General features: G+C 39.0%; 1 protein-coding gene across 25 annotated transcripts in view; it reads left to right on the top strand.

Moving 5' to 3' along the window:
- Positions 1-26,386, top strand: part of FAM135B (family with sequence similarity 135 member B) — a 203,946-nt gene that overhangs the window by 150,642 nt on the left and 26,918 nt on the right. For 23 of the 25 annotated variants that reach the window (XR_010350422.1, XR_010350440.1, XM_064398103.1 and 20 more), the window contains 5 exons: positions 15,440-15,593; positions 18,237-18,286; positions 21,267-21,422; positions 23,472-23,545; positions 26,145-26,299. Coding sequence is in view for 23 of the 25 variants with exons in the window: in XM_064398103.1 (XP_064254173.1) it covers positions 15,440-15,593; positions 18,237-18,286; positions 21,267-21,422; positions 23,472-23,545; positions 26,145-26,299 (589 nt within the window). In the remaining 2 variants the exon portion in view is untranslated. Of the gene's footprint in view, positions 1-12,170; positions 12,289-14,157; positions 14,303-15,439; positions 15,594-18,236; positions 18,287-21,266; positions 21,423-23,471; positions 23,546-26,144; positions 26,300-26,386 lie in introns of those variants that run through there. The other 2 variants (XM_064398285.1, XM_064398276.1) reach the window with 2 other exon arrangements.

Here is a 26,386-nt window from a genome sequence, read left to right as displayed (position 1 = left end):
TGCCTCTGGTTCCAAGAAGATCAGATAAGGCCGAGAGAGATAAGCCTTTCCTCATCCCTTTCTTCCTTGTCTTCTTCATAGACTCATAGAATGGTTTGGATTGGAAGAACCTTTAAACATCATCTAGTCCAAACCCCCTGCAATGAGCAGGGTCATTGTCAAATAGAACAGATTGCTCAGAGCCCTCAAACCTGGCCTTGAATGTTTCCAGGGATGAGACATTTACCAGGTCTTTGGGCAATCTGGCCCAGTGTCTCAGCACCCCCATCACAAAATATCTAGTCTAAATCTACCCTCTTTTAGTTTCAAACCATTACCCCTTGTCCTATCTCAACACACCCTGCTATAAAGCCTGTCCCTGTGTTTCTTATAAGTTGTCCTTAGGTATTGAAAGGCTGGTATAAGGTCTTCCAAGATATTCCCAAATTCTTTCTGTGGGTAGGATAAAACCATAAAGTCAGCTGAAGGCACCATATATCTACTCTTTGATGACCCGAGGCATCTCACAGGTTTTTGTTAGGCCGAGATGTAATCTGCAATATCTCTGCTGGAATTGGTTCCTCCTGGCATTGGCAGACAGAGCTGGCTGATGAGAAGCAGGGGTGAAAGTCTGAGCAGGACAGCGGGACACCCCAAAGGCAGTGTTAAATAATATTCACGTGGGTGGTAAAGCTCTGGTTCTGCTCTACTCTACAGAGTAGGGTTTCTTTTGTAAACAAATACAGTTCAACTCTCCAGAGCTGCCAATCGCTCTCTTTCTCCACTACTGAACTCATTAGAAGTATTTTATTTAACACCATAAAATTATGGCCCACAGAATAGATGGTAAGCTACTCATAGCTCATGAAATCTGATTGTCTTTGAGTGTAAATTACTTGAGGGCTGTTATATGCACTATGCATAATACAGGAGGTATCTATGGGGCTATGAAAATGAACCTGTGAAGACGTAATATTTATGCAAATTTATACAGTTCCAGCTATTCAAAAGTTCCCTGTTTTGTTGCAGTAAATTATAACATATCAGTGTAATTGCCTTAAAGTAACATACCCAGGAAATATTCTGATTAGCCATTATTTGTGTTTCAGTGTTAGAACAGAAATTGTAGATTTCTGCAGTGATAAAAAGAAGTGTATATTATTTTATCATTGGCTTTCCATTTGATGTATGTTTGCATGCATGTGAAAGACCTATAAATGATTCATTGCCTGAGAGTGTCATAAGTGAAGACTTCAGGAATGTGGCATAATCACAGGATTAGACATTGAGCTGTTTCCTGGCAGCAAAAGGCATAGAAACCACATCCCCCACATCGAAGAAACAAGACCAGCATTACAGCACCTGGGCCAAAGAGGAGCAATTTTTGTGCAGAGCAATTTTTGGCAAGAAGGAAAGTGACTTTAATATGGGCTGTAAATGATTTTTTTCTCAGTGTGATTTGAAATAAAATAATAAGTTAATATTAATAAAATAATATAATACTCATTAAAAAAACAGGGTTTGAAACATTTCTAAAAGAAAAATCTAATGGATCTCACTGGGTCACTTTTTCAACTTCAATTATCTGGGTGATGGTACTCAGCCTCAGAATTATCTTGAGCAAAATAAGTAGGGAAATAATGAAAATTGACTTGGTTTTGCTACAGACCTTGTTCTCACAACAGATCTTCTGCTGATTATTTTTCACAATACAATAATGGACAAAATTCAGGTAACCTGAAAAATGGCACATTTAGACCCAATAAAAGGATCCTTTTTCTCCCTGTTTCTGTAGCCCATAAGAGAGTGGGCATAACACATTGCCAGAAGGTGCTTCTGTGAACTGTGTAGGATTTGACACAATTGTGCAAAATGACAGCACTGACACAGCCCTTGTTCTGAAAGGATAGGAACTGTGAGGGCTGTGATATAAACCAATATTTGGGTAATTTGAAGAAGACTTTTGCTGGAAGGCATTCAATTTCTGAAGCTGTCAGGGCTTAGGCTTTTATTTTGTTCTCTTTGTTTACCTCTGTCTCCTCCGTGAGTATCAAATTCTTGACTGTGATTGCTTGCAAAACACAGGACTTGTTGGATTTCTCTCCTGATCTGGTTTGACAAAGACTATAGAAGTCAAAATCTTTTACTCACCTCTTTGGGGAAAAATACAAGTCAATAATGAACCAAGTAGAAAGTCTGGGATATGCAGGAGCATTTGTAAATAATAATAAAAAATAGTCCTATCAATAGAGACACGATTTCTTTCCACTTGCATATGAATCATAGGAACCTACTTGGTAACACTTGTGGCTGAAGGAAACAATAAAACAAAAACTCTGCCTTGGAAACGAAATGTCAAACTGCTTAAAAAATTAACTGATAAAGGTTAAAGTAATTTTTCACTGTCAAAAGACAGTTAAATATTTCCTCTTTAGCCATTATTTGACATTGTTGCTAATGTTTAAATTTACTAAGATGAGGAAAAGATCAGAAATAGTGTTGTGATTACTTCATTTTTTTATCTCCATTTGTGAAGACAAAGGTAATTAACCAGTGTGCAGCAACTGCTCTGATTATAGACATTTCAACAGTGAATTCTGGGCAAAGCTCTCAATAAATAGATTTGGGTGGGCATGGTTGGCACTGTATCTCTTCCCTCCTATGAAAGTCTGTGTGATCAAGAACCAAAATACCTACTAGAAACTTATTTTCAAATCATACCTATAATTTCAGAAGCCAAGCCAGTGGTAGCAAAATGAAAGGGTTCAGTGATCTTGGCCACCTGCTGTAGTAGCCTGGAAAGCAAATGGTGCAATTCATAAATTCCTGCTAAAAGGCACTCATGTCTATACCCTTGTTATTAAAATAATTCACAATTCTTCATAGTTTCTTGACTGCACCATGCCACGTTGTAAGACAGGAGGTGCATGTTCCCCACAACTAATTCCAGTGAGTGTTGATAAAAGCAAAGGATCAAAGAAATGTTGGATTGATGTGGAATATAGTCAAATAGACTTTTATTTTTTTAAAAATATGTATGGCCTCTTTGAATTTTAGGTTTCCCAAGAAAAATAAATATATCCTATTTCTTATTGTATTTTTATGATGTTTGAATAGTGTTCCTCAGATTTTGCTTGTGGCAGCATCTAGCTCATAAGCATCTTTTCTACAATATGTGAACAAAAATCAGGAAATTCACTACCTCCTTGAAGTGAGACCTAAATTTAATAATCTCTTTATTATCCTTTCTACACTTTTTTTTGTGCCTGTTTTTTTTATATATTCCTTTCTTTGGACAGATGAGGATCTCCTCCTTTGGAGTATCTTTGTCTTTGCCTTTGAGTATTTCCTTCTGCACAAATAGTGCTCCAGTGTTTGAAGTAAGCAATTCTTCCTCCATACACAGACATATTTGTAGCAGAGAATAGCATTAAGAGAGTAGCAGGAAGTGAAGTTTTGGGGTTTTTAGGCTTGAAATGGCAACTTTGCGTACTTCATGTGCTCAAGATCTTCACGCAACTCAAGCACATCTTGTTGGGAAATTTCAAGTAGCCCCAAATAAGTTTTCATTGGCATGACCTTCTGCATAAACAGAGCAAGAGTGATTGCAATAGGGACATTTCATTAATGAGACGGTTCAGTGCATCCTGTGCTTAGGGGCAGGGTATCAGTCAGGATAACCAGTCTGACTTCAGTGATAATACTGTTCCTTAAAGATAGAACTCATCAAATATTTGATCACTTTGATATTTAATTTTGGGGCAGTTCCTGTCAACATTTTTGAAAGGTAAAAATGAACCCAAATTTCAGAAAGCCCAAATGCAACATCAGTGGACAAGTGCAGTGAGTCTTGGGCTATTTCTAGAATCTGACTGATGTGCAGACAATGCAATGTCAGCATTGGTTCTCCTCCTGTACATTTTAGCCCACTGACATGCCATTTTCCAAGCAGGAAAAATCCCCAGACTCTGTGGTCAGAGACAGGAAGGAGTTGTGTGACTGCTGAGTTGAGTCCACCACCTCTGTGGGAAGCTGTGAAATAAGCATATAATATAGTAGGTTGGAATATATTTTCCATATGAATATCCTCTCTGCATCCTAATGTTTACTGCCCCTCCACATTAAATAATTGCTATGGTGTCCTGTGCTGTTACATGACACAGCACGTGTCAGTTTATCTAAATGCACTGTGAACAGGTGACTTTAAGGTATGATTTAATTTGTATTTGTAGCTCATTATAAGGTTGTAAAAGGTCTGTTGTGATGTTTAAGTGGCAGGTCTTGAAATGTGAAGTCACAAGGACTGGATAGCTTGCAATCACTAAGGAAAATCTTTGGAAAAAAAAAAGGAAAAAGAAGGGCGTTTGATTTCACTTTGAAGAAGGAAATACTTCTTTCTAAGTTGACTTAACGTGTTTCTTTTTTTCCTGTTTGGGCAGTGAACTGTAAAATCAATTATTCCTGTAGCTCTTGTCATACGTGAGCAGAGATCCAAGCCTGAAGTCACTTTCTCTCTGGCAGTGACTGTCAGCACATAATAGAGCCTGGCATTTCTAAAGAGGAAGCTGCAGTCCTTGTTGTTGCTTTTATTACATAAAAAGCATGTCAGAGTGACCATTTGCTCTGTGTCTGTGCTTCAGAAGGCAACAGAGAGCCAAGTAGTTTGGTACATGGAGTTTGATAAAACTTGACTGTGTTTAATAGCATATTCTGTCAAGAACCATGAGAGAAATGGCACCTGCAAGAGAACTGAATTTAATTTGTTTGTTAGGTCTACACTGGCCCACATGCATTGGCAAATTGTCATCAGCCAGTTCTTGTATCAGCTGTGGCCATTCTCCCCTGTGAGGACATGATGAGACCTCCACTCCCTGCACACCTCTTCACTTCTATTTCAGGTCCTTTCAGTTCCTAATTTTTCTTAAGAGGATTGCCAAGCTGACACTAGACCCAGAAATACACGCTTTGGGGCTGATTGGCAGCTTCTTGGAGTCAGCAATTACTGCTGAGTGAAGAATCCAAATTATGATGTCTGAAACATTTCTCCTCTCTGAGGGAAGAAAAATCTTTAATTCAGGATGCTCCATATATTTTTTCCTGTGTTCAAAACCATATGAATTAGGTTGGTGGGGTTTTTTTTGGGTTTTTTTTTTTTTTTTTTTTTTTTTTTTTTAATAAGCACTGGAGCGGAACTTCTCTGCATAACTCTGAATTGTCTGCCTCTGAGCTTCGAGTTTAATTTTCTTCATACACAGTCCTTTCGTTTCATACACAGTGGAAAGCAAGGAGCATTTCTAGGGAATTGTGCATTATAAAAATATTGAAGAGGGACTTTTTGCAAGGCTGTGGAGTGATGGGGCAAGGGAGAATGGTTTTAAGGCTAGATTTGTGTTGAATAATTGGAAGAAATTCATTCCTGTGAGAGTGGTGAGGCACTGGAAGAGGTTCCCAGGAGAAGCTCTGGATGTCTCAGTTCTAGAAGTGTTCAAGGTCAGGTTGGTTGAGGCTCTGAACAGCCTGGGATAGTGGAAGGGGTTTGGAACTGGGTGACCTTTAAGGGCCCTTCCAACCCAAACCATTATAGGATTCTGTAAAAACAACATTTGAAGTGGAGAGGATGAACCGTGCTCCAAAAATACCTGTTTCTCTCTCTGTGCTGTGAAGGGAGTCCAGGATGATGACCTGAGCTGGACAAGTTTATGATCTAAATATAAAAGTTTTGCTAGATACTAATCTCACCACTCTTATGCAAGCAAACTCTGATATGTATTAGAGCTTTGGTCATTAACCCCTATGTAATGTAAATGTTTGTAGATAAATCCAATAATAATCTATAAAATTCTAGAGAAAATAATTTAATTACTTAGTTCTTTATTCATATACTGAATATAGCATTGATATGAGGAGAAATACTCTTCCAGCTGCTAACCTGTAAAATTACACAGCATAAAGCCAGCAACACCCCTGCCAGAGCCACAGCTGAGCATATCCTTCTCTGTTGCCAGGCATGCAAGTTGAATCAAAACATTTTTGACATTTTCTGACATCCTGAATGCCAATTGTAATGGCACAATTGTGTTAATATCACTGAACAGGGTCTCTTTTTCCGTGTGTGTGTGTTTGTACATAGAGGTGGGAGAGACAGAAAGATGTTAACAAGCATTCTTTAAAAAATTTACTGGTTTGTGCTGCTGCCTGCAGAGATGAGTAATAACAAGGCAGCTCTTCAGCTAAGGGGTCCTTGTTTGATCACAGAAACAGGAGTGGATTTGCTTTCCTTATCTGTGAGTAGGCAGCATGGACTCTCTTTAATCAGAAAAGACAATGTATTAAGGTCCTTTTTGATGTCTCCACTGTGTTAGGAGATCAGAATTGGCACCATAAGTATGTATGTATTAATAAATGTTTACTTTGAAATTTCATATAAAGACCAACTTTAGATAGCTAAATAGACACAAAAATATATGTATAAATCTTTGTATCCTATCTGTCTCCCCTTCTTCATAAACAGTTATTTTTGAATATTTTGGGGTTTTTTTTCCCAAAATTATTCAGTGTTGCTCTGTCATCTCTTACCCAAAGAACATCACAGTGTGCTTTGTGAATGTTTCCTACACAGACTCTTAGTAGTAGCAATATGAAGAGATGAACTAATATGTCATTTTCAGACACAGATGTAACAGAGGGAGATGAAAGCACACACACAGGGTTGTAATGGAGAGGGTGTTGTGGGCAATAGTAAAGGTAAGAAGATTTTTAGAAAGCTGAGAAAGCAGGCGTTAGAAAAAACAGAGAACTAGCTGCAGCTGCAAAGTCTGAGAGCAGAAAAAGTTACAATGGTATAGCAAGCAAGGACATTAAACAATAGCTTGAGTTTTAGGGTTGGCTGAGATAGACATTAAGACTGCAGGAAAATATGCCTAGCAAGATAGTAGAAGGTTTTAAGCTTAATAATGGTGTATTGTGTATTGTTAATAGAAGGCATACCAGCAAGCATTGTGTGAAGCGGGTGTACATGTACTTTTAGTAATTGGCTAAAGACAGAGCAACTGTCTGTAAGCTTTAGCAATATGCTGTTGGCTAGAAGTTTTTAAAATGTTCTGTAACAAAGAAATCCTTGGCTGCTGCTGGCTGTACGTGAGCTTTGCCATCTTTCTATTGTCTCAGCCATGTAATGAGGCTGAAGCTGCAATAAAAGCTCAAGGAATGTGTCCCAGCAGTCCCGTCCTGTTCATGAAAACAGCTCCCCAACACAGGGTGACATCAGGCTGGTAATGTAAATGTTGACATTCTGCAGGGCTCCCTCCTTTTCCCAATTCTCCTCAACATCATTTACATCTTGGATGCAGAACTTGAAGAAATACTAAGTAAATTTGTTGATGACACTAAACTGGGAGGAGCTGTTGAGTCCCTTGAGGACAGGGAGGCCCTGCAGATAGATCTCAACAAATCAGAGAAATGGGCAATCACCAACAGTATGGAGATTAACAAGGGCAGGTGCTGGATCCTGCACGTGGGATGGGGAGCCCTGGATGTACAGACTGGGGAATGTGGCTGGAAGCAGCTGTGGGACAGGATCTGGGGATCTGGGGGTCCTGGTCAGTGGAAAGTTGGATTCAGCAGAGCACTGGCAGCCAGGAGGATCAGCCCTGTCCTGGGGGCATCAGGCACAGCATCACCAGCTGGGCAAGGGAAGGGATTGTCCCACTCTGCTCTGCACTGAGACAGCCTCACCTCCAGTGCTGGGGGCGGTTTTGGATGCCACAACATAAGAAAGATATGAAGGTATTTCAGAGTGTCCAACGAAAGGTGATGAAAATTGTGAAAGGCTATGAAGAGAGTGAAGAGTCTAGAGGGGAAGACATATGAGAAGCAGTTGAGGACTAGGAATTTGCTACAGTAATCCTAATGGATCCCTTCCAAATCAGGAGATTCTGTGATTCTATGACACATGATTCATACAACTTTTCTTGTGCCAGATGATTCAGTGCTCATCTTAGAAGAAGGATGCCTCAGGTCAGACACTGCTCTAACTTTCATGAGACATTTTCCCCAGTGCTTAATTTACTTCTAAAGCAATGTTTCTGCAGCTTTAATTTTCTCTGTGGTGATGTATAACCCTAGTGATCAGATGGAGGAAAAGGATTTTTCCCCTTCTTATTTATCATAATCAGAATTGTTCAAGAACTTCTATAGAATACCCTGTATGTGCTTTTACATGAAGAGCCATGGTGACTGGAGACACTTGTGATAATATATAGGATATAACAGGCTCCAATCACTAAGTTCAGTTTTTAAAGTGAATTTTAAAATAATTGCATAGAAATTAAAAAATTGTGAAATGCCCCCTAAAAGGAAAATCTGGGGAAAAACCCACAAGAAACCAAAATGTCTGTGCATGAACTAAAGTACTTTGGGGTTTTTTTTGACCTTTAAATTCTAAAATATATTGCTATATGAACTTTTTCATGATGGAAAAGAAAATGAAAAAAAAAGCCAGAAATCTTATTTTAAATGAGAAATCTTTTTTCTTTTTTTTTTTTTCCCCTAAGTGGGTCAATATGAGACATTCAGAACATTGTCAGTGCTTTTTCTTCTAGAAGAACTTAAAGGGAAATCAGTGCAATCTGTGGAACACTTTTGCTTTACTAGACTGATATTTTTAGATGGTAATTTTCCTAAAAATACCTTCCTGGCCACTCCTTCTTCCTTGGCCAATTGCAAGTGATAAACCTACAGCATCCATTTAGAACAGTGACTTAGATTCACTGACACAAATGAGACAAATTAGAGCTGTCCAGGAGAATTCTCCTCTATCTGTTCAGAGAATGCTCTTTTTCAGGCTTGATGGCTTCTATTTTTTAAGGGTCTCAAGTCAAATACTTTCCAGCTGCTAATTTTATACAGTGTAAATTATCACCGAACCTGTCACTAAATCTGACTGCAATGTCAAATACTTTTTCTACTGTGTTATTATCCCAGGGGTTTTAACAAAGTGGCTCTAATTTTTAGAGGTAATATAAATGTCAAATTGCATTTATGAAATACCAGCCTATGTTTTCTTACATAACAGATTTAGTGAGAGGCATAACATAAATAGTTCCATATATTGTCAATGCCTTTCTAATTATTGCCCATTATTGAAGCTTTGGATTAGTGTAATTAGTGTAACTGAAATAGAATTTAAATAAAACGATTTTACTTTTATTTTAGAGCTCTGGATAATGAACCAACGTATCAAATACAGACTAATAAATTAATACAAAAAAAGCAGTTTATTAAGTTGATAGAATATATACATCCTAGTCCAATATTTCTATTTATCTTATATGTTTTGTCCTCAGTTTTACTTTTTTAATGGAAAATATTAATTTTCTCAGTTTTCCATAGCTGTTCTTCCTATAAGCATGCTGTCTTCCTGGTGGATATTAGAGGAAAGAGATTTACAGGAGCTGGCTAATGTGGGTGTCACCTGACCCTCAAGAATGTTCTGTGTTCACATATCTGCTGCTGTCAGATGAAAACCAGAAATGCATTGTTTTCCTGCCAAATAGGACCAAGATTTGTGTCCCATGCCTGTTATATGTAGTCTCTGGTTGCTCTATTCAACAAAAACATTTAAAAATCCAAAACCAGGCTGAAAAGAAACAGTGTCACCACAGAATGGCATCCACAATCTGGCCTCTGTGGGCTGCCACGATTTAAACTATGGGGTTTTTTTAGATTTGCCAATAATTTTTCACTGCCTGGCACAGGGATGTAAAAGATGTTTGTATTGATGAATGACTTAATGAGGGGGAGTTGTTTGTGTTTGGCAGTTTTCCATAGCTGAATGGAGGTGTAAATATATATATACACACATGCAGAATCCTTTAAGATTATCGAGTTCAACTGTCAATTCAGCACCACCATCATTTATACCATTAAACCACATGCTCAAATCCCACATACAAGGCATTTTTGAACACTTCCAGGGATAATGATTCCTCCACTTTCCTGGGCAACATGTCCCTGTGCCTGACAACACTTTTACTGAAGAAATCTTTCTTAATATCCAATCTAAACCTCTACAATGGCATTATGTGTAATACATATGGGTTTTTTTTCTGTATGTACCATTGATATGTATAAAAATATTCTTAGTCAATCCAGATGCAGAATTTTTCCTTTTTGTTGTTGTTGGTGGTGGTTAGTTGTTGTTTTCCTCAAGAAATATTATCATTAAAACTTTTTTGTATTTTCCATCATCTAGATTATTTTTTTCTCTTTAAAGTGCATATAATTTCTGTCATAACAATAGCTGAAAAGACACTCTTTGCCTCTTCAGTCTTCCCTAAGCATTTATTTTAGTGTATTTTCATTATAACCTATTTAGGACAAAAGTAGTTTCTGATATACAACCAGTTTCAGAAAATGGAGTAAAAAACTTGTCCTGCTTCCACCACTGCACAAGCACTTTCACAAATAAAGTGGAAGCACTAAAGTTTTAGCTCAAGACATAACTATAATTTAATTTCCAACCACCAGATAACAGGGAATCTCCCATCTTAGAAAACAGCATCCAAGTTAGAGAGTAAAGCCTTGATCCTTGAGTTGAAGCCAGAGTAAAATTTCAAATTAGGAAATCAAAATGGGCTTGCAGACAAATGGGCACATGCTGTGAACTCAGAAACTACATTTATCTTGGGGTGCTGAGATTTATCCCTCAGTTTCAAGCAGCTCTGTAAATCTTTCCCAGAAGCAGGTAAGGTAGGATAGCTCTCTCTGCTCCTGGAAAATGCTTGGAGACTGCAAAACTTGTCTATTTAGTCTGGAATGGCTTTTTGGTATATTAAAATTCTTGACGAGCAATTTGAATCTGAATTGTGAAATGTATTGAGTTAGATTAAACATAAAGGATCTCATTTACTAACTGTTAGTGCTATTGTTGAACGTTGCACGTAGTTAACATAGCTCATGGAATTGCTTTAATACAAAACAAATACAAGCTACTTAATGTACATTACAAAGCATAAAATTCAGTTGGTGCCTTTTGATATTAGATAGACATAGTACAGAGGTAGTGAATATCTGCAAATTGTGCTCTGCATTTGAATAATGAATTGATATGAACATTATTTGATGAAGGTGTTTGCTTTTTGCAAGTAATTTTCCTTTCTTTTATTATAAAGGAAAAGTACATTTATAAAGCAATACAGTCTAATTATAGGAGGAATCTGTTGACTGATAAGAGCATTGCACAGGGAATGTATTCATTTAAAAGGCTGATTTACTTTAATGTATTCAACAGGGATATTGCAAAAAAGCTTGATTTGTTTGGGTTTGTTGATATTGAAAGCTATTTTACTTGGCTGGGTAAATCTAGCAGAAGACCAGCTTAGAGGGCAGATGGACAAGGGTCAGTGATGGTCCAGTGCTGGGGTCCAGTGCCCAAACCATAACACATCATAATCCAAATGAACCGAGGCCTTTAAATTCCCAAAACACTAGTTTTTATCTCACATTTGTCTCGGTTTTTCTTTATAAGGTCATCTAGTCTGAGGTTGCCCTGCCCTTGGCTGGGGGTTTGGAAATAAATGATCTTTAAGGTCCCTACCAATCCAAACCATTCTATGACTCTGTGATTGATAATTATCACAGTAAAAAGGGAAATGGAGAAATTTGGCTTATATACTTAGGGTTCTTTATGAGGAAAGATCTTCAGACCTCCTTAGATGGATAGAGTTTATGACCTTTGGAAGTTGAGCAGGACTACAAGGCTGTTGTAAGGTTATGCTGGGAGAAAACTAGAATAGCCAAAACTCAGGGAGAACTTAATTTGACTACTGCTTAAAAATACAAAATATTTGTATAAATACATTCAGAACTAAAGGAAGGCTAAAGAGAATTTTTTATCTGTTTTGCCCTAATGATGTTGGCACAATGGAAAAAAATAATTTTGTGTCAGTACTGTTGGCTTCTGTGTGTCACCCATCTTTGCTATCAGAGTACTTTTAGGTCTTAAGTCTTGAAGTGAAATTTTTCAGGAATTCATGTCCTCCCAAAATTTTCAGAAATGGAAAAGGGCAAAAGACAGAGATGCAGTCTTCTACCACTACAGACGAAGGAGGCCTTGGGAAAGGAAATCAGCGCAGATGCATTTTACAAGCAGCATAGAAGGATCTGTCTACCTACAAATTAATGAGACTAAAATAACAGTAAGCCAAAGGAATTGGTTCAAAAGGTCACAAAAATCTTTACAAAGGAAACCAACATGTACTTGTACAACGGATATTACAAGCCCAGAGCAGCCATCAGGCTTTGTGCAAGGTGGGATTTTCAGCTTCACTATTATTTTTTGGTTTGAAGAGAAGTTTGCCTTGATCAGAAGTAAACCAATATTTGTCATCCTGAGTCAAGAAAGCTGGAAATCTGAAATATTCCTAGTCAATCCAGATGCAGAATTTTCCCTTTTTGTTGTTGTTGTTGTTGGCAGTGGTGGTTAGTTGTTGTTTTCTTCGTGAAATATCATCATTAAACACTTTCTAGCTGTTTAATGGGTCATAGCCAGTGTTTTTCCTGAGAGCTGGTTTTGCAGCAGTGTTTTCCCTTAGAACAGCACGTGACATATTTGTTGCCAAACTTGATTTGCTAGTGTGGTAGTCTGAATCCATGTTTCAAGCTATTGGCAAGGAAATAGGAAATCACCTGAATAAATGCAGAGAAGAGGCAATCAAAATAGCAAATGTGAAAGGGCTACAATCATTAGACCATCCCAAAAGAAGACATTTCTTGACATTTCTCAGCTTACTGAACAGTGATGGATAAGCTGATTTAGCTGCAGCAGTTTATAATGGCATCATCTGATAGATGCCTGCCCTCTGGGGTCCTGCAGATGAAGATGCACAGACCTTAGTTCACATTAGTTTAAACTGTCCCTGAGGTGGGTTTAATAATCTCTGTAATGTCCTGCTCTGTATCCTGTATGTGTGTGACAACTTTGAGAAGAAGCAGAAGCAATCCTGTGAGAGCAGTAATATCTTTAAGTCACTGAAGAACCAGAAATTTGGAGCTTGTCACCTTTTTTCCTGTCATGCTCACTTTCCACCTCGACAAAAAGATTTTTCAAATTAGGATGGATGTTCCCATTAAACAACAGGGTTTCAAAGCCAGTTGCCATTTAATAGAATTTAATCAAAATGCTTAATGATATGTCCTCTGAGTCACGCACAGCCCAGCCTGGTCTGTGCAGAGCAGTTCCTCTCGTGCAGTGGCATTCTCAAAGCACAGCACCTTTGTTTGGCACAGACACCCTTCCCAGAGGGCTGGCTCAGGAAGAGAGCAGAGAGCTTGGAGCAATCTTTTCAGCTCTCTGTTCACACAGGTATACCATCCACATCTTGGAGTAATTTGAAGAAAGTTTACATTGCAATGGAGAGAAATGCTGGAGAAAATTTTACTTGCCTGTTGTGGTTGTACTGAGTGATCCTAATTATTTTTCTGCAGTTTTGAACATGTGATCAATTGTCCAGTGTAAATCAGCTGAGGACAAATTTGAAAAAGCACCACAAGATAGGAAGACAAATGCTAAAGAATTCTAAACTGGACTAATTGAGTAATATTTTAAACATTAATTCATGCAAGTTTTAAGCCCACCTGCAGGTGCATTTTTCTATTACTTTTTTATATTTAGACTGTAATCTATGCCAAGGAATGGCTGAAAATAGACATATTAAAGTGTAGTCATGCACAACACTACGTCATAGCATTCATACAAACTATGAAATTAACTCACTTTCTTCCCTCTTCTCAGCAGTGTAGCATTTAAATGCCAGACTAATTTTTGCCTAAAAAAAATCAGCAGTGGATAATAAGGAAGGGCATATATTCATGACATCATGACATTGTACACCAATCCACTTCCAATTTCCTATTGTTTTGAGCAGCATTTCTTTCTGCTCCCTTTTTTGTTTTGGCCATGGTAAGAGTAAAAAATATCCATGCTGAGGCTGGAGATTTTGAAACCTTTGAAGAGCAGCCAACTCTCTCAATTATCATCTACTGTTTCTCTGCAGGTCTAGAGTGCAGTTCTCTTTGTGCCTTCCACAGAATTCTAGTTAACTCCTTGAAGATTGGCATGAGAAACTGCAGGGAACAGCCTGGCTCAGGCCAAGATTTGTGAAATACAGGTTTTAGGAAAATAAAAGGGAGAAAAACACAGGAGATGTGCTGGCATGTGGTTGGCTCTTCTGTGTTGCTCCTGGAGATATGCAGATTTTGGGACTATCCAAAGGCAGTCAGCACCTAGGTGCCCTGTAAGGATTGTATTCTTACCCCAGCAATGGTAAGCAGTGGACTAAGTTGCAAATTGCCCATGTTTCCCAAATCCGGGGATTAATAAATTGTTTTGCTTTAAATCTAAGCAGTTCAAATTTCAAATATCAGTGATTTATACAAGCATCTTTGACAGAAGTGAAAACTTCTGATTTATGGTGCCCTAATGAAAAACTCAGCTTACATTCTAAGTCTAAAAGTGTTGTTTGGGAAATATTTGTGGTGAACATACTGTGATCTGTCCTGTTCCATTTTCCCCCAAGAGATACACTAACACAGACATTGATCCTGGAGTACAGAGTGGCTCATATTTGTTGATGGGATAGCAATGCCATCTGCATTTGTTCACTAATACAGATTAGAAGGCTCACCATGCTACCATCAAGCTATAACCTTTGCAGGAGGCAATAAGGAGGGACAAGGAAAGTGAATGTAGACATTTTTATAGTTCTTTCCACCCCTCCTCCTCCAGCAGAGAGGGTGTTTTTCACACAGGACTCTGTGTTGTGGGGAAAGACATTGGATCCAGTTTGGGGTACGTGGGAGGATAGAGGTAGATTTCTCTGTTGGATTGTTTGGTTTCAGGGTCTTCTCATGTGACAGCCTTGCTGAGACATGATAGTTTTGTTATGGTTTGGGCAAAATGAGCATGTAGAATGAGACACTCTTGGATTACACATCAAGCTAGTTGGGTGGCTGGGAGGTTGGGATGGTTAAAATCTCTCTTTGGTGCCATCTGCTTGATTACAATTGAAGACTCATGGAACGGCTTGGGTTGGAAGGGATCTGAAATACCATCCAGTTCAAATCCCCTGCCATGGGCACGAGCTCCCACTAGACCAAGTTAATCCAAATCCCATCCAGCCTGTCACTGAACAGCCTCAGGGATGGGGCAGGCACAGCTTCTCTGGAAAACCTGTGCCAGGGCCTCACCACCCTCACAGTAAAGAATTTTCATCCGAATCTCCTGTCTAAACCTACACTTTTTTAGTTTAAAGCCATTACCCCTTGTCCTATCACTATATACTTTTGTAAAAAGAGATGAATGACTGTCCCCAACTGGGTTTTCTGTGGAAACCTGCCACAGAAATGGAGACCATGAATTTTAATTTCTCTACTTTATTTTCTTGATACTTTTGCTACACAGGGCAGCTTTTATGTCCCATCTGAAAATTGCATGCAGCATGCATACAAGTGGCATAAGGATCTCTGTCTTCTGCTCCTGAATGCTCAAAGGGGTCTTCACACCTACTACACGCTCATAATGAATGAGATTCCTGATTTACCACAGCTGAAGTTGGGTAAGTGAAAAGTCGTTTAAAATCACTGAATATTTTACAATGCTGCATTTTTAAACACATGTTTTAGTACCAGAATTCTTTGGCTGTTCAGAGACTTCAAGGGATTTTCATATGTGCTTTCTGATTAGTGTTTATTTTTCCTGTTAAAGATGATTGACTCCTCAGATTATGTGAATCCTTTCATAGAGTGTGGCCTGATGTGTAGATGGATAAAATATTTTGATACATTTCTCAGAATACTTGCCTTTTTGTGATTTTTGGCCTCATTTACATTTTGAAAAGGGTAACTTCTAGTTGTGCATGGCCATGACATTTTGGGAAGACTCTTAACATTTTTTTTCTCTTGAGCAAATATTTCTTTATAGTTGAAAAGAAAAACCTGAAAGGTGGTACAAGTGGGTTTAAATTATACTCCCTTCTTTGTAACTCACAATAGATTCCTCCACTGTCAATTATGATTTGCTTTTCAAAATGGAAGATTTTCTGAATCTGATTTTCTTCTTAATTCAATTATTTAATAGATTTTCTGGTTGTTTGGCAGAAGTTTTTTTTTGGCTGGTCAGGCCTATTAGGTGGTTCACCCAGCTGGCTGGCTGGATTTACAGGATGGAGTTCTGGAATTTGTGTTTAGTCATCTTTGTAATGACAGCATGAGGTCCTATGAAAATGAGACTCAGTCATCTCATTCAAATCCTGCTGTCTCACCTGTTTCTTTGAATTCAAGGAATGTGCCTCATAATTTCACATCTGTGTTTTTGTATTTCTGTGGTGTGCAGGTTTTGAAGTTTTGTTATGTTGCAGAGATAATCACATTAGGAAGGTCGATTGCATTGGCCAGCAGGTTTTAAAAGGGAGTAAAATTTTCCAGTATAGTCCTTATACATAAGAACTATCAAACACAATACATTGTGCTTCACACACTCGTGGACTTGATAGATCCTATTTTCCACTTCATCTCTTGTCCCTGAACATATATTTCCCTTCAAGACATTCTAAAAGTCATAGGTAGGTAACATAGTGTATTATTCAATCCAACTACAAGAGAAAAAACAAAAACAAAACCAAAACCAAAACAAAATGAAGCACCATTTTAATTTGCAGTGCATGAACTATCAGACAGAAAACAAGCAACAAAACTGCTTCATGGACCTTGGTTATAGGTACAGATAGCAGAGGATTTGTGGTTCACCCAGACAGGGTTATAGGTTATGAGATGGCAGAACTCTGCATGGATGAGTGACCACAACTCCATGATCTCCCCAGAGCACATGCTTATGTTCTAAACAACATTTTCCAGGTTTTGAAATAAATTCCGGTACTGAAGCAGGAACTTCATTTGCAAATGTACTTATTGTAATGCATGAAAATTTGCAAAATGCAAATACCCTTTTTAGCCTCTTGAGCAGTGTTATTTGCATCATTTTATTCACAGTCTGAAAATCTACTAAAAATTTGGTTTAAAGGCTGATCTTCTGACAACAGTTGCACAAGTCAGTAAAATTATGGGGTGTAATATTCCTGCAGTAAGATGAATATAAATCAAATTTTGTCTCTGTTTCCTTACATTCATTGAGGTGAAACACATCCAATTAAAAATATGTCATCTGACACAGGTAGTGCTTTCTATTTTGGGATGGCATAAAGTGCACCTTGTATTTGCTATATTTCTCCACTGAGCAGGGGAAGAATGTAAATGGCTCATTCAGTTGTAACATCTATATTGGTCATATTAATCTCATAGGTTTTTACTGAAGGTTAAGATAAATCCAATAATTTAAATCTCTGCACATTTTCTTTATTATTTTTCCCTAGCTTCCTTAGTAGTATATGTAAAAAGAAAGTAGCTTGCTTTAGAAATTAAAAGTGGGAATGGTTATTTCCCAAATTTTACAAGCTCAGATTGAGTCTTTTCAAGGCACAACTCATCTTGGTCTGTCCATTCCCATTTATCAGTTCTATCTGGGAAGAGACACTTGGGAATTGAAGAGGGGATTGGTCTGTGAGTTGTTTTCTTTTGTTCCTGCTTTGTTTCTTTATGGACACCATTACAAAGTTCCGCATTGCAAAATGAAGCTGCTAAAGCTGGAGAATTGATTGATGTCCTCCTTTTCCTGATAGATTGTGGTGCATTTAAAGCAGTGTGTCCCTGTGCTGGATTCTCTCAGGATTAAATCAAAACACTGCTGCTTGCAGTAATTCCAACTTCACAAGGCAGTACAGAGATGCCCAATATTTTACTGGTCAGGAATTTGATGTTGATACACAGTCCTCTGTAGCACACCAGGGACAACCACTCCTTGCTCATCATTTGTTCAGACTCTATATTCAGTTCTACAGTTGTCCATAAATACCAAAGGCTAAAAATCAAACTTCTAGCAAAAAAGAGTCAATGAAAAGTAAAATTCTGTTGTCTTTGTCACGAAAAAAACTAACATTTTCTACTGGTTTAGTGGTCCAGATTGCACAAACAGAAGTTGCACCTGCAGGAGTACAAAGTGGATTGTGGAGTGCCCACACCCAAACAGAAACGTGTCTGTCAGGAATTCCAAATGGCCAACTTCTCTCGTGAATAAACAGCAGAGGATTAATATTTAACATCCACTGTTCTCAAACCTGATATCTTTCTTTGTGCTTTTTCCCCAGAGGAGCTATCTGTGGAAGAGACAGTATCCCAGCTTTGTATGGAGCTGCAGGTATTTCCTTCATCAGAACCTGCCCATAGGTTTTTCAAGTCCATTTTTCAAGTGCACTGAGACAGCCCAGTAATACATCAGAGAAGAAAAAGAAGGGAATTTGGTGCCATCAGAAAGTTTGTTTACTGTTTGTCTTCCACCAAATATTTTGCATAACTTTGATTAGTTGCTTATAAGGTGTTCCTGTCACTTTTAACAAGCCACCAGCTGGATTATTCTAGCATGTTTCAGTGAGCCTACCCTGAGTATCAGGATGACAAAAAAAATTATTTGGGGTAGGTTGCAATTATAGCTTTTCTGCTGACAGGAGAAAAAGTACTTTGGCAGGTTGTTCAACCATATATTTTCAAATAAAAATACCTAAATGTGTTTGGAGGATCATGGGAGCAAAAAAGTGATTTTGGCACAGAAGTGACTGAACTATTCTCTTGAACTTACTTCTGCCAAGTTTGTTTCAAGTGAGACAAAGACAAGACATAAGAGTGCCAGGAAGAAATGCAAGAGCCAGCTGATCACTGGAAAAATCAGAGATTTCAAATATTTTATTTATCATAGGATCATAGAATCTTTAGGTCTGGAAAAGACCTCCAAGATCATCAAGTCCATCCTTTGACCCAATATCACCATACCTAGTAAACCATACAAATAATGTGCCACCTGCTCATTTTTTTTAACAATTCCATAGTTAGTGATTCCACCACTTCCCTGGGGAAGTGAATTTGGTAACAATTAATGGAGGGAAGATGAATCTAAACCAAATGAGAAGTCCATTTACATTCCTGTTGCAAAATGTAACCTAAGGTTTGTCAGCCATGGTTTTAAAACTGTTTCAAATGACAAATTTATTAGTTTTAAGTCCTGACTTGGATACTTTGAAGGAAATCTGATATCACATAAAATTGATTTAGAGAAGCATTACTTACTGGGCTCATTTCTACTAGATTTAGAAGTTGTAAGGGTATAGGACAGACAACAGAGTCTTGAGTTTCCTTTGGACTAATTTTCAGGGCAGTAAGTCAGTCACAATTAGAAATCCTCCCTCCCTCCCTCCCTCCCTCCCTCCCTCCCTCCCTCCCTCCCTCCCTTCCTTCCTTCCTTCCTTCCTTCCTTCCTTCCTTCCTTCCTTCCTTCCTTCCTTCCTTCCTTCCTTCCTTCCTTCCTTCCTTCCTTCCTTCCTTCCTTCCTTCCTTCCTTCCTTCCTTCCTTCCTTCCTTCCTTCCTTCCTTCCTTCCTTCCTTCCTTCCTTCCTTCCTTCCTTCCTTCCTTCCTTCCTTCCTTCCTTCCTTCCTTCCTTCCTTCCTTCCTTCCTTCCTTCCTTCCTTCCTTCCTTCCTTCCTTCCTTCCTTCCTTCCTTCCTTCCTTCCTTCCTTCCTTCCTTCCTTCCTTCCTTCCTTCCTTCCTTCCTTCCCAGTAAACCACACAAATAGCCATCACACACATATTATTCCTAAAATGACTTGTATTAATAATGCACCTTGCTTGAAGACTGAGCTTTCAGTTTATGATGTAAGAAACAGCATACTGACAGCCTATAAAATTGGATGCCATAAATAAAGTAGTACCCTGACTCTGCAAAGGGAAATGTTTGAGTAGGATCTTTTGTTTCCCATTTTTCCTGTACCAGAATGGGTCCTGGAGCTTGTCCAATTTTGGACAAGTCATTAAAACAGGGACACATCCAAACAATGTAAACACAGTGACAAAATCTGGTTCATCCACACACAATTTTTCTCTGCTGCTCTCATACACAGACAATTTGTTTTTAATAATGGTTTAGTTTGCAGTGTCACCAACCTGGAAACTACCTGTATAATAAAATGCGAAAAATAATCAGGCTTTCAGCTAGAGTGCAGTCCTAACAAAAAAAAAAAAAAAAAAAAAATCCAGTGAATAGCATGGAGGTAAAATGCAATGTCCGTCTCTCATTAAAGAAATTAACAAGTTGACAAGTTAAGAGAGCTGGGTTTGTTCAGCCTGTAGAAGACTCCAGGGAGAGCATTTAACACCTTCTAGTACCTAAAAAGGCTACAGGAAAGATGGAGAGGGATGTTTTACAAGGGTATGTAGTGCTAGTGGGCATGGTGTTAAACAGACAGAGGGCCGGTTTAAATTAGATATAAGGAAGAAATCCTTTATTGTGAGCATGGTGAGACACTGGCCCAGGTTGCCCAGCGGAGCTGTGGATGCCCCATCCATGGAAGTGTTAAAGGCCAGGTTGGATGGGGCTCTGAGCAACCTGGGATAGTGGAAGGTGTCTCTGCACATGGCAGTGAGTTGTAAGAACATCTTTAGCCCAACCTCTTCTGCCACTCTATGATTCTCTGAAACTGTGAAATGAGGAAGTTTGGCGTGCAGAGACTTTGCTTTCTTGCAGTGCTTTAGCACAGAGCTGGAGGGCACACAGAGACCCAGCGTGTTCTAGTGTGGGACATGGGCAACAGCACACTCTGGAAAGTCTGTTTTCACCATGTGTTGAGGACGCAGTGTTTTGGTTTGAGGTTTCTTGTTTGGTTCCCCCTCAATCACCCATCTGTATTCTAATGTGACATGGCTGACAGGCCTCCTTTGGTAACAGTCAGGCCATGGTTTATTATTTCAGAGCATCCAGCACCATCTGGTGGATAATTTGGAACACACATTCTTTTTTTTTTTTTTCTTTTTTTTTTTTTTACCCTCAGTTACTACACCTGCAGTAAAGTGTCTGCAAAAAATTATTTGTTCCCACTTCTTGCTCTCTCACTGCGTAGCTGAGACCATTTGTACTAAAATATGTGATTTTAAAGAGAAAAAGAAAATGTCTTACCAGCTTTATTTGGGGTAAAAGGGTAAAATAACTGAAAATGGTAGCTTTAGTAATAATATTTCTAAATCAAGAGAAATTTTTCTTGTTGCTGTTGGTCCTAAAAGGACTTAATCTCATGTATGAACTGGTTCTTTTCCATAACATTGTTGATCTCATAATTTCCTTTCTGTCCTTCAGCTGCTGAGCAATCCAGAGAAAATAGCAGAACAGATAAGCAAGGACCTCGCCTGGCTTTGCTCTCACCTCCTGGCCCTGTGGACCCAGTTCCTAGAGGTGGCAACGCTCCATCCAGAAGTCACAGCTTATCTGACTCAGGAACATCACATGCTAAGGGTAATCTTAAGAAGTTAAAAGCAAGTCCAGTAATGGTCAGGTCTCGATTAACATTAGAGATTTATTTGGATGTATATTTCCAATTCAATTCTGCCTCTATGACTATTTACATGAAATGGGATGAGCACAGCAAAAGTTGAAGAGGAGGGGAAGAAAGGGTGAAGCCCAGGATTTGAAATTACAGATTTCAGTTTCTGGAATGAAGATGGTTGAGTTTGTGTGGCTCAGGATCCTACATAAAATGAGTAACTTTGAACACCAGGATTAGACATAGAACAGGAGGTGGGTGGGAAGGAGTATATGTCACCTTATATCCATAAATCATAAACACTTGTTTTAAAAAAGCAAAACATCCCAGTGACAAATTAAAAAAAAAATACAATTTCATCTCAACTGGTTTCACAAAACTACCAAAAGGAATATGGATTTGTTTTCTTCACTGTCATATATATAAGTATTTGCCATTCTCACAATGAAGTGCACACAGCAAAATATTAATATTGTTGATGTTGAAATTGCATCTTGTACTTGGTAATAAAGAAGGCACAAAACCACTTGTCATTTGAGCAAATGTTGTCAGATCTGCTTATCTGATTAGTTCAGCAAGTGCTCTGTCTTCCATCAGGATGTTCTTGATTATTGACCAGACAGCAGCTCAGTACATCACCTGAGCTGAACTCAAAGTCTGATCTCATCCTTAGAGCAGGGACAGGGGAGAAAAGGGCAGGATTCACCGTGCATGCATGAGGAGTGTGCAGTGTAGGTGTTCACACCTCAGCTTATGTTCTGCTCCTGTCAGTCAGTGGAGGTCAGAGTGACCAGAACAAGTCTCCTCTGGAGCTTGCAAAAATGGGGCATAAAATTCAGGTGGCTGAGTGCCTGGTGCTGAAACTCCTCCGGTTAGTCTGTGAGATTTCCCTTGACTCTGAGGGAACCTGTGTGGTTTTCAATCAAAGAACCCAACTTTGTGTGCTCCCAGCTCCAGCAAGGTGAATCTCAGCCTCTGAGTTGTTCCAGCCTTGACTGATGTCAACTGTCTTCTTGATCTTTGTCAAATTACATAACTTTGTATGCTCTGGGTCCTCTCCATGTAAACTGTGTGTGATTATACTTTTTCACCTCTGGAAAATTGTTTGAGAGCCCTAAATGAAAAGTCCTACTGTTAAGACACAGTCTTTTTGAAGGGATGCTCATCCTTTGTTTAGTAAGGCCATTTGCTGAAGCACAGCTGGGATTTAGGGAAATGCTGAGATGCTCTGACATATGCTTTTCACTGCCATTTTCTGTCCCTGTAACAGAGGTCACTTTTACAATTATTATTAGGAATGTATGGGCTGCAGTTTAACAGCTCAGTACATTTGATTGCATATTATGCTTGATTCATTTAAACTCAAAGCTTATTCCAGGGCAGATGACAGCACTGAATTTTTAATAGCTTATTTCACACTCTGTGCTCTGCCAGCCACTTCAGATCCATGGCTCTTTTGTAATTGATTGTCCAACACTGAACATATCGAATGTCCATGAAGGGATTTGAAGAGCTCTCAGTTTGTAGGTATCATGACATAGGCAGGTGTGTTTCTACTGTGATAGGGCTCATTCTCCTCTGGACTGATATGTAAGACTTTGCTGTTGTCGTAGTTTGAGAGTCACTGTGGAAGTTCCCATAGAAGAGAAGATAAATTATAAATTATTCTAATTTAATAAATCACTCCACTAGTCCTTTTCACAGTGAGAAAGGAATAAATCTTCCAAACTTTAACAACAGAGGGGAAAATGGTAAATTTGACAGCTTTTAGAAAAGTAGTTAGAAGATGCAGATAACCAAACTTTGATTTATTGTCAAGGGAGTCTTCTTACCTTGCAGCAAAATATGCTATAATAACAGCTGCTTTGTGCTGCGCTGGGAAAATGAAGCAGAATTGAACTCTTTTTTAATGTCAACACTAATGAATCTGGTCCTGAGAGTCAGTGCTGTGTTCTTAGACTGATGGCATTTGTCACATTTCAGCAGATCTTAGGTTTAATTTGTGCATCTCTCTCTCTCAGGTGAGAAGATTCTCAGAAGCCTTCTTCTACACTGAGCACCAGAAACCTGCTGTGCTCATGTTCCAGGAAGGCCTGTAAGTAACCCATTAACACTCCCCTATCTCTGGAATGACTAAAAATTTACTTTAAAATATTTTGCAATCAAGAACAAGATCTTTTTGTGCAGGGTATGAAGGAATTTGGTTTGAGAGAGGTCATTGTCTCTGTTTTAGCTCCATATTGTAAACGTATTGAAATGCATTTCAAAAGTAAGTGACTGACTAGGCTGGCCCCAGAAATAATTAATTTCAAGCATACATACATACATAGACGTAGACATAGACATAGACATAGACATAGACATAGACATAGACATAGACATAGACATAGACATAGACATATATATATATATATATATTCTTTGACTAATTTCCTAAATCAAATGCACCAGATTGAGCACTGGTACATTTAGTGGGAAGTAACTGTTGAAAAACAACAAATCTTAACATTTACAAATTTGCTTTTTACCAACCCTAAACCATTCCAAGGTAAGTATTTCTTTCTGCTGGGTAATTCCTGCTTGTAACCAAACTGTGAAGTGTGAGGAGCCAGACTTAAATCTGTGCCAGGGCAAATCCTGCTCTTGGTTTTAGCCTATGAACCCAAGTGGAGGACATGGATGATACTCAGGACCTGACCCTTGAAGGCAGAGTTCAAAGAAGGTTGCTCAGATTTGAATTTCTGAGTAATGATGGTTGTCCAGACTATTTGTCACCATGGGCAGACCACAACATTACCAGTGTGAAACCCATCCTTTAGAAGGGGCTGAAAGGCCATGACATCAGGTTCTGTCAAAATGATGATTTTTAAGTGAGACATTTGCTTCTGACCTAGTGCAGAGGAGAAAATTGCTTTTCTCAGAGCTGTCATTGGGGACATTAAGGCTGATTCAGTGTTGATGGAAAGGGCCCTGACTTCATTAGTGGATGGGTTGTACAAGGCTGCCTTGTTCTGCCAAATTAGAGCAGCACCATAGCTGCAGGGTCCCAGCTGTGTTCATTTGGTTCTCCCATGTCAGGATTTTAGGGAGCTGTGTACAAGGAAAACCCCATGTCAAGATCCTGGGGTGAGGACACACACACACTCATGTCTGCATTCAAACAAACATAACCCTGGACAGGGGAAAGCCTAAATGCATGAGGTGCTTCTATTTCTCCAGACAGTCACAGGAGTAGCTCATTTCCTACAGATAAATATAATGTTTTTCTCAGTGGTTATCAAGAAGGGTAAGTAAAAAAAAAAAAAAAAGATTAATTTCTCTGTGCAGAAAATCTGGTCTATACAGGCTGCATGGCAGAGTCAGGTTTTCTTCCTGAATTTGCTCGATTATGTAGTTGGAAAAACAGGGTCTTGGCTGTCAGAATATTACTGATATTGGGAGTGGTAGTAGAGCCTCTAGGAGGTCACATACCCTCAGAATTTACAAACAAAAATATTTCTACTTTCTCACTTTAATATTAATTATTCATCTTTTTCACAAGGGTAGGTAATAATCAGACAAGGGATAATGGCTTTAAGATGAAGAACAGATTTGCTTTCAGCTGACCATCAATGAAAATATTTTTGCCTTACTCTCTGTATTTCATATTTTCCACATTTTTCAAAACAGATATTAAAATAGGAAGGCCCATCAGAAATAAAAATTATTGTATTGATTATAGTTGAATGCATATTAATCTGCCAGTTTAGCATCACATTCACTGAGGAGAACCACACAGCATTTTGAATGGCCTAAATGATGGGAACAGATGTGGGGCTACAAAAAAGCTAAAGAGGGACTTTTTATAAGGACACGTAGCAATAGGACAAGGAGGAATGGCTTCTAAATGAAAGAGAGTAGGTTTAGAACAGGTATTAGAAAGAAGTTCTTTATTGTGAAGGTGGTGGGGCACTAGAATGGTTTATTCAGAAACTTTGTGGCTGCCCCATCCCTGGAAGAGTTCAAGACCAGGTTGAGCAAACTGGTCTGGTAGAAGGTGCCCCTACCCACCTCAAGGGGGACAGAACTAAATGATCTTGAAGGTCCTTTCAATCCCAAACCATTCTATGATTCTGTGACTCTGTCAAGAGAGAGTGGCTGAGTAATTGCCGTAGCTCTTCCAGACTCGTACATGTGTGAGACAGCTTTCTGTGAGTGCTCTGAGGTCTGATATAAGTGAGATAGATAGAGGACTTGCCAGGCATCCTTCCTGGCTTTGTTCCTCCCTGTACTACTCAACCAAATTTTTGATTATTGCTTCCTGTATCTGGGTTTTGAAACCCTGAGCACAGCCAGAGTGACAGACCTCATTTCCTGACCAGAAAGCAGCTGAAGGATCCAGCCCCAGCCAGCAGCTGAGGCCCTTGGGAGGATAGCAATGGGTTATGGCAGCTAACAGGAACCCATGACAGTGGGATCTGGAATAATTTCAAAAATATTGAGATTTTTCAGGAAGGGATTGTGCAAGTTGTAGATATCTCTAACTGAGAGATGGAAACCTTCTAAGAGTTCTGGGTACCCCCCATCATGCAACACTGCTTCCCTTTAAACACATTGACTCTGTCCTCGGCCTGCATATCTGGGCTTTCAGGACTAATGGAGAAACAGCACAGTAGCTACTCAAGCACTCAATTTGTTTTGTATTTTGCTGCCAGGATCCAGAGCCACGCACAGATTTCTACAGAAATTCGCAATTCGGATTATTTCACCAGCATGCCCCCGCTGCCGGCGGAATGCCTGGACATCGACGGGGACTGGAACACACTCCCAGTTATCTTTGAAGATAGGTACACAGACATGCCTTGCAAAGGTGAGCGAAACTCCACAGGGCACAGCTTCATAAAACAGCTTAAGCTGAGGGAGGTACTTCCCCAGCTCAGGATAAGTGATCTCACAT

Source organism: Passer domesticus, chromosome 1, assembly GCF_036417665.1.
Source record: "Passer domesticus isolate bPasDom1 chromosome 1, bPasDom1.hap1, whole genome shotgun sequence".
Lineage (NCBI taxonomy): Eukaryota > Metazoa > Chordata > Aves > Passeriformes > Passeridae > Passer > Passer domesticus.
This window is presented reverse-complemented; position numbering and strand designations above follow the sequence as displayed.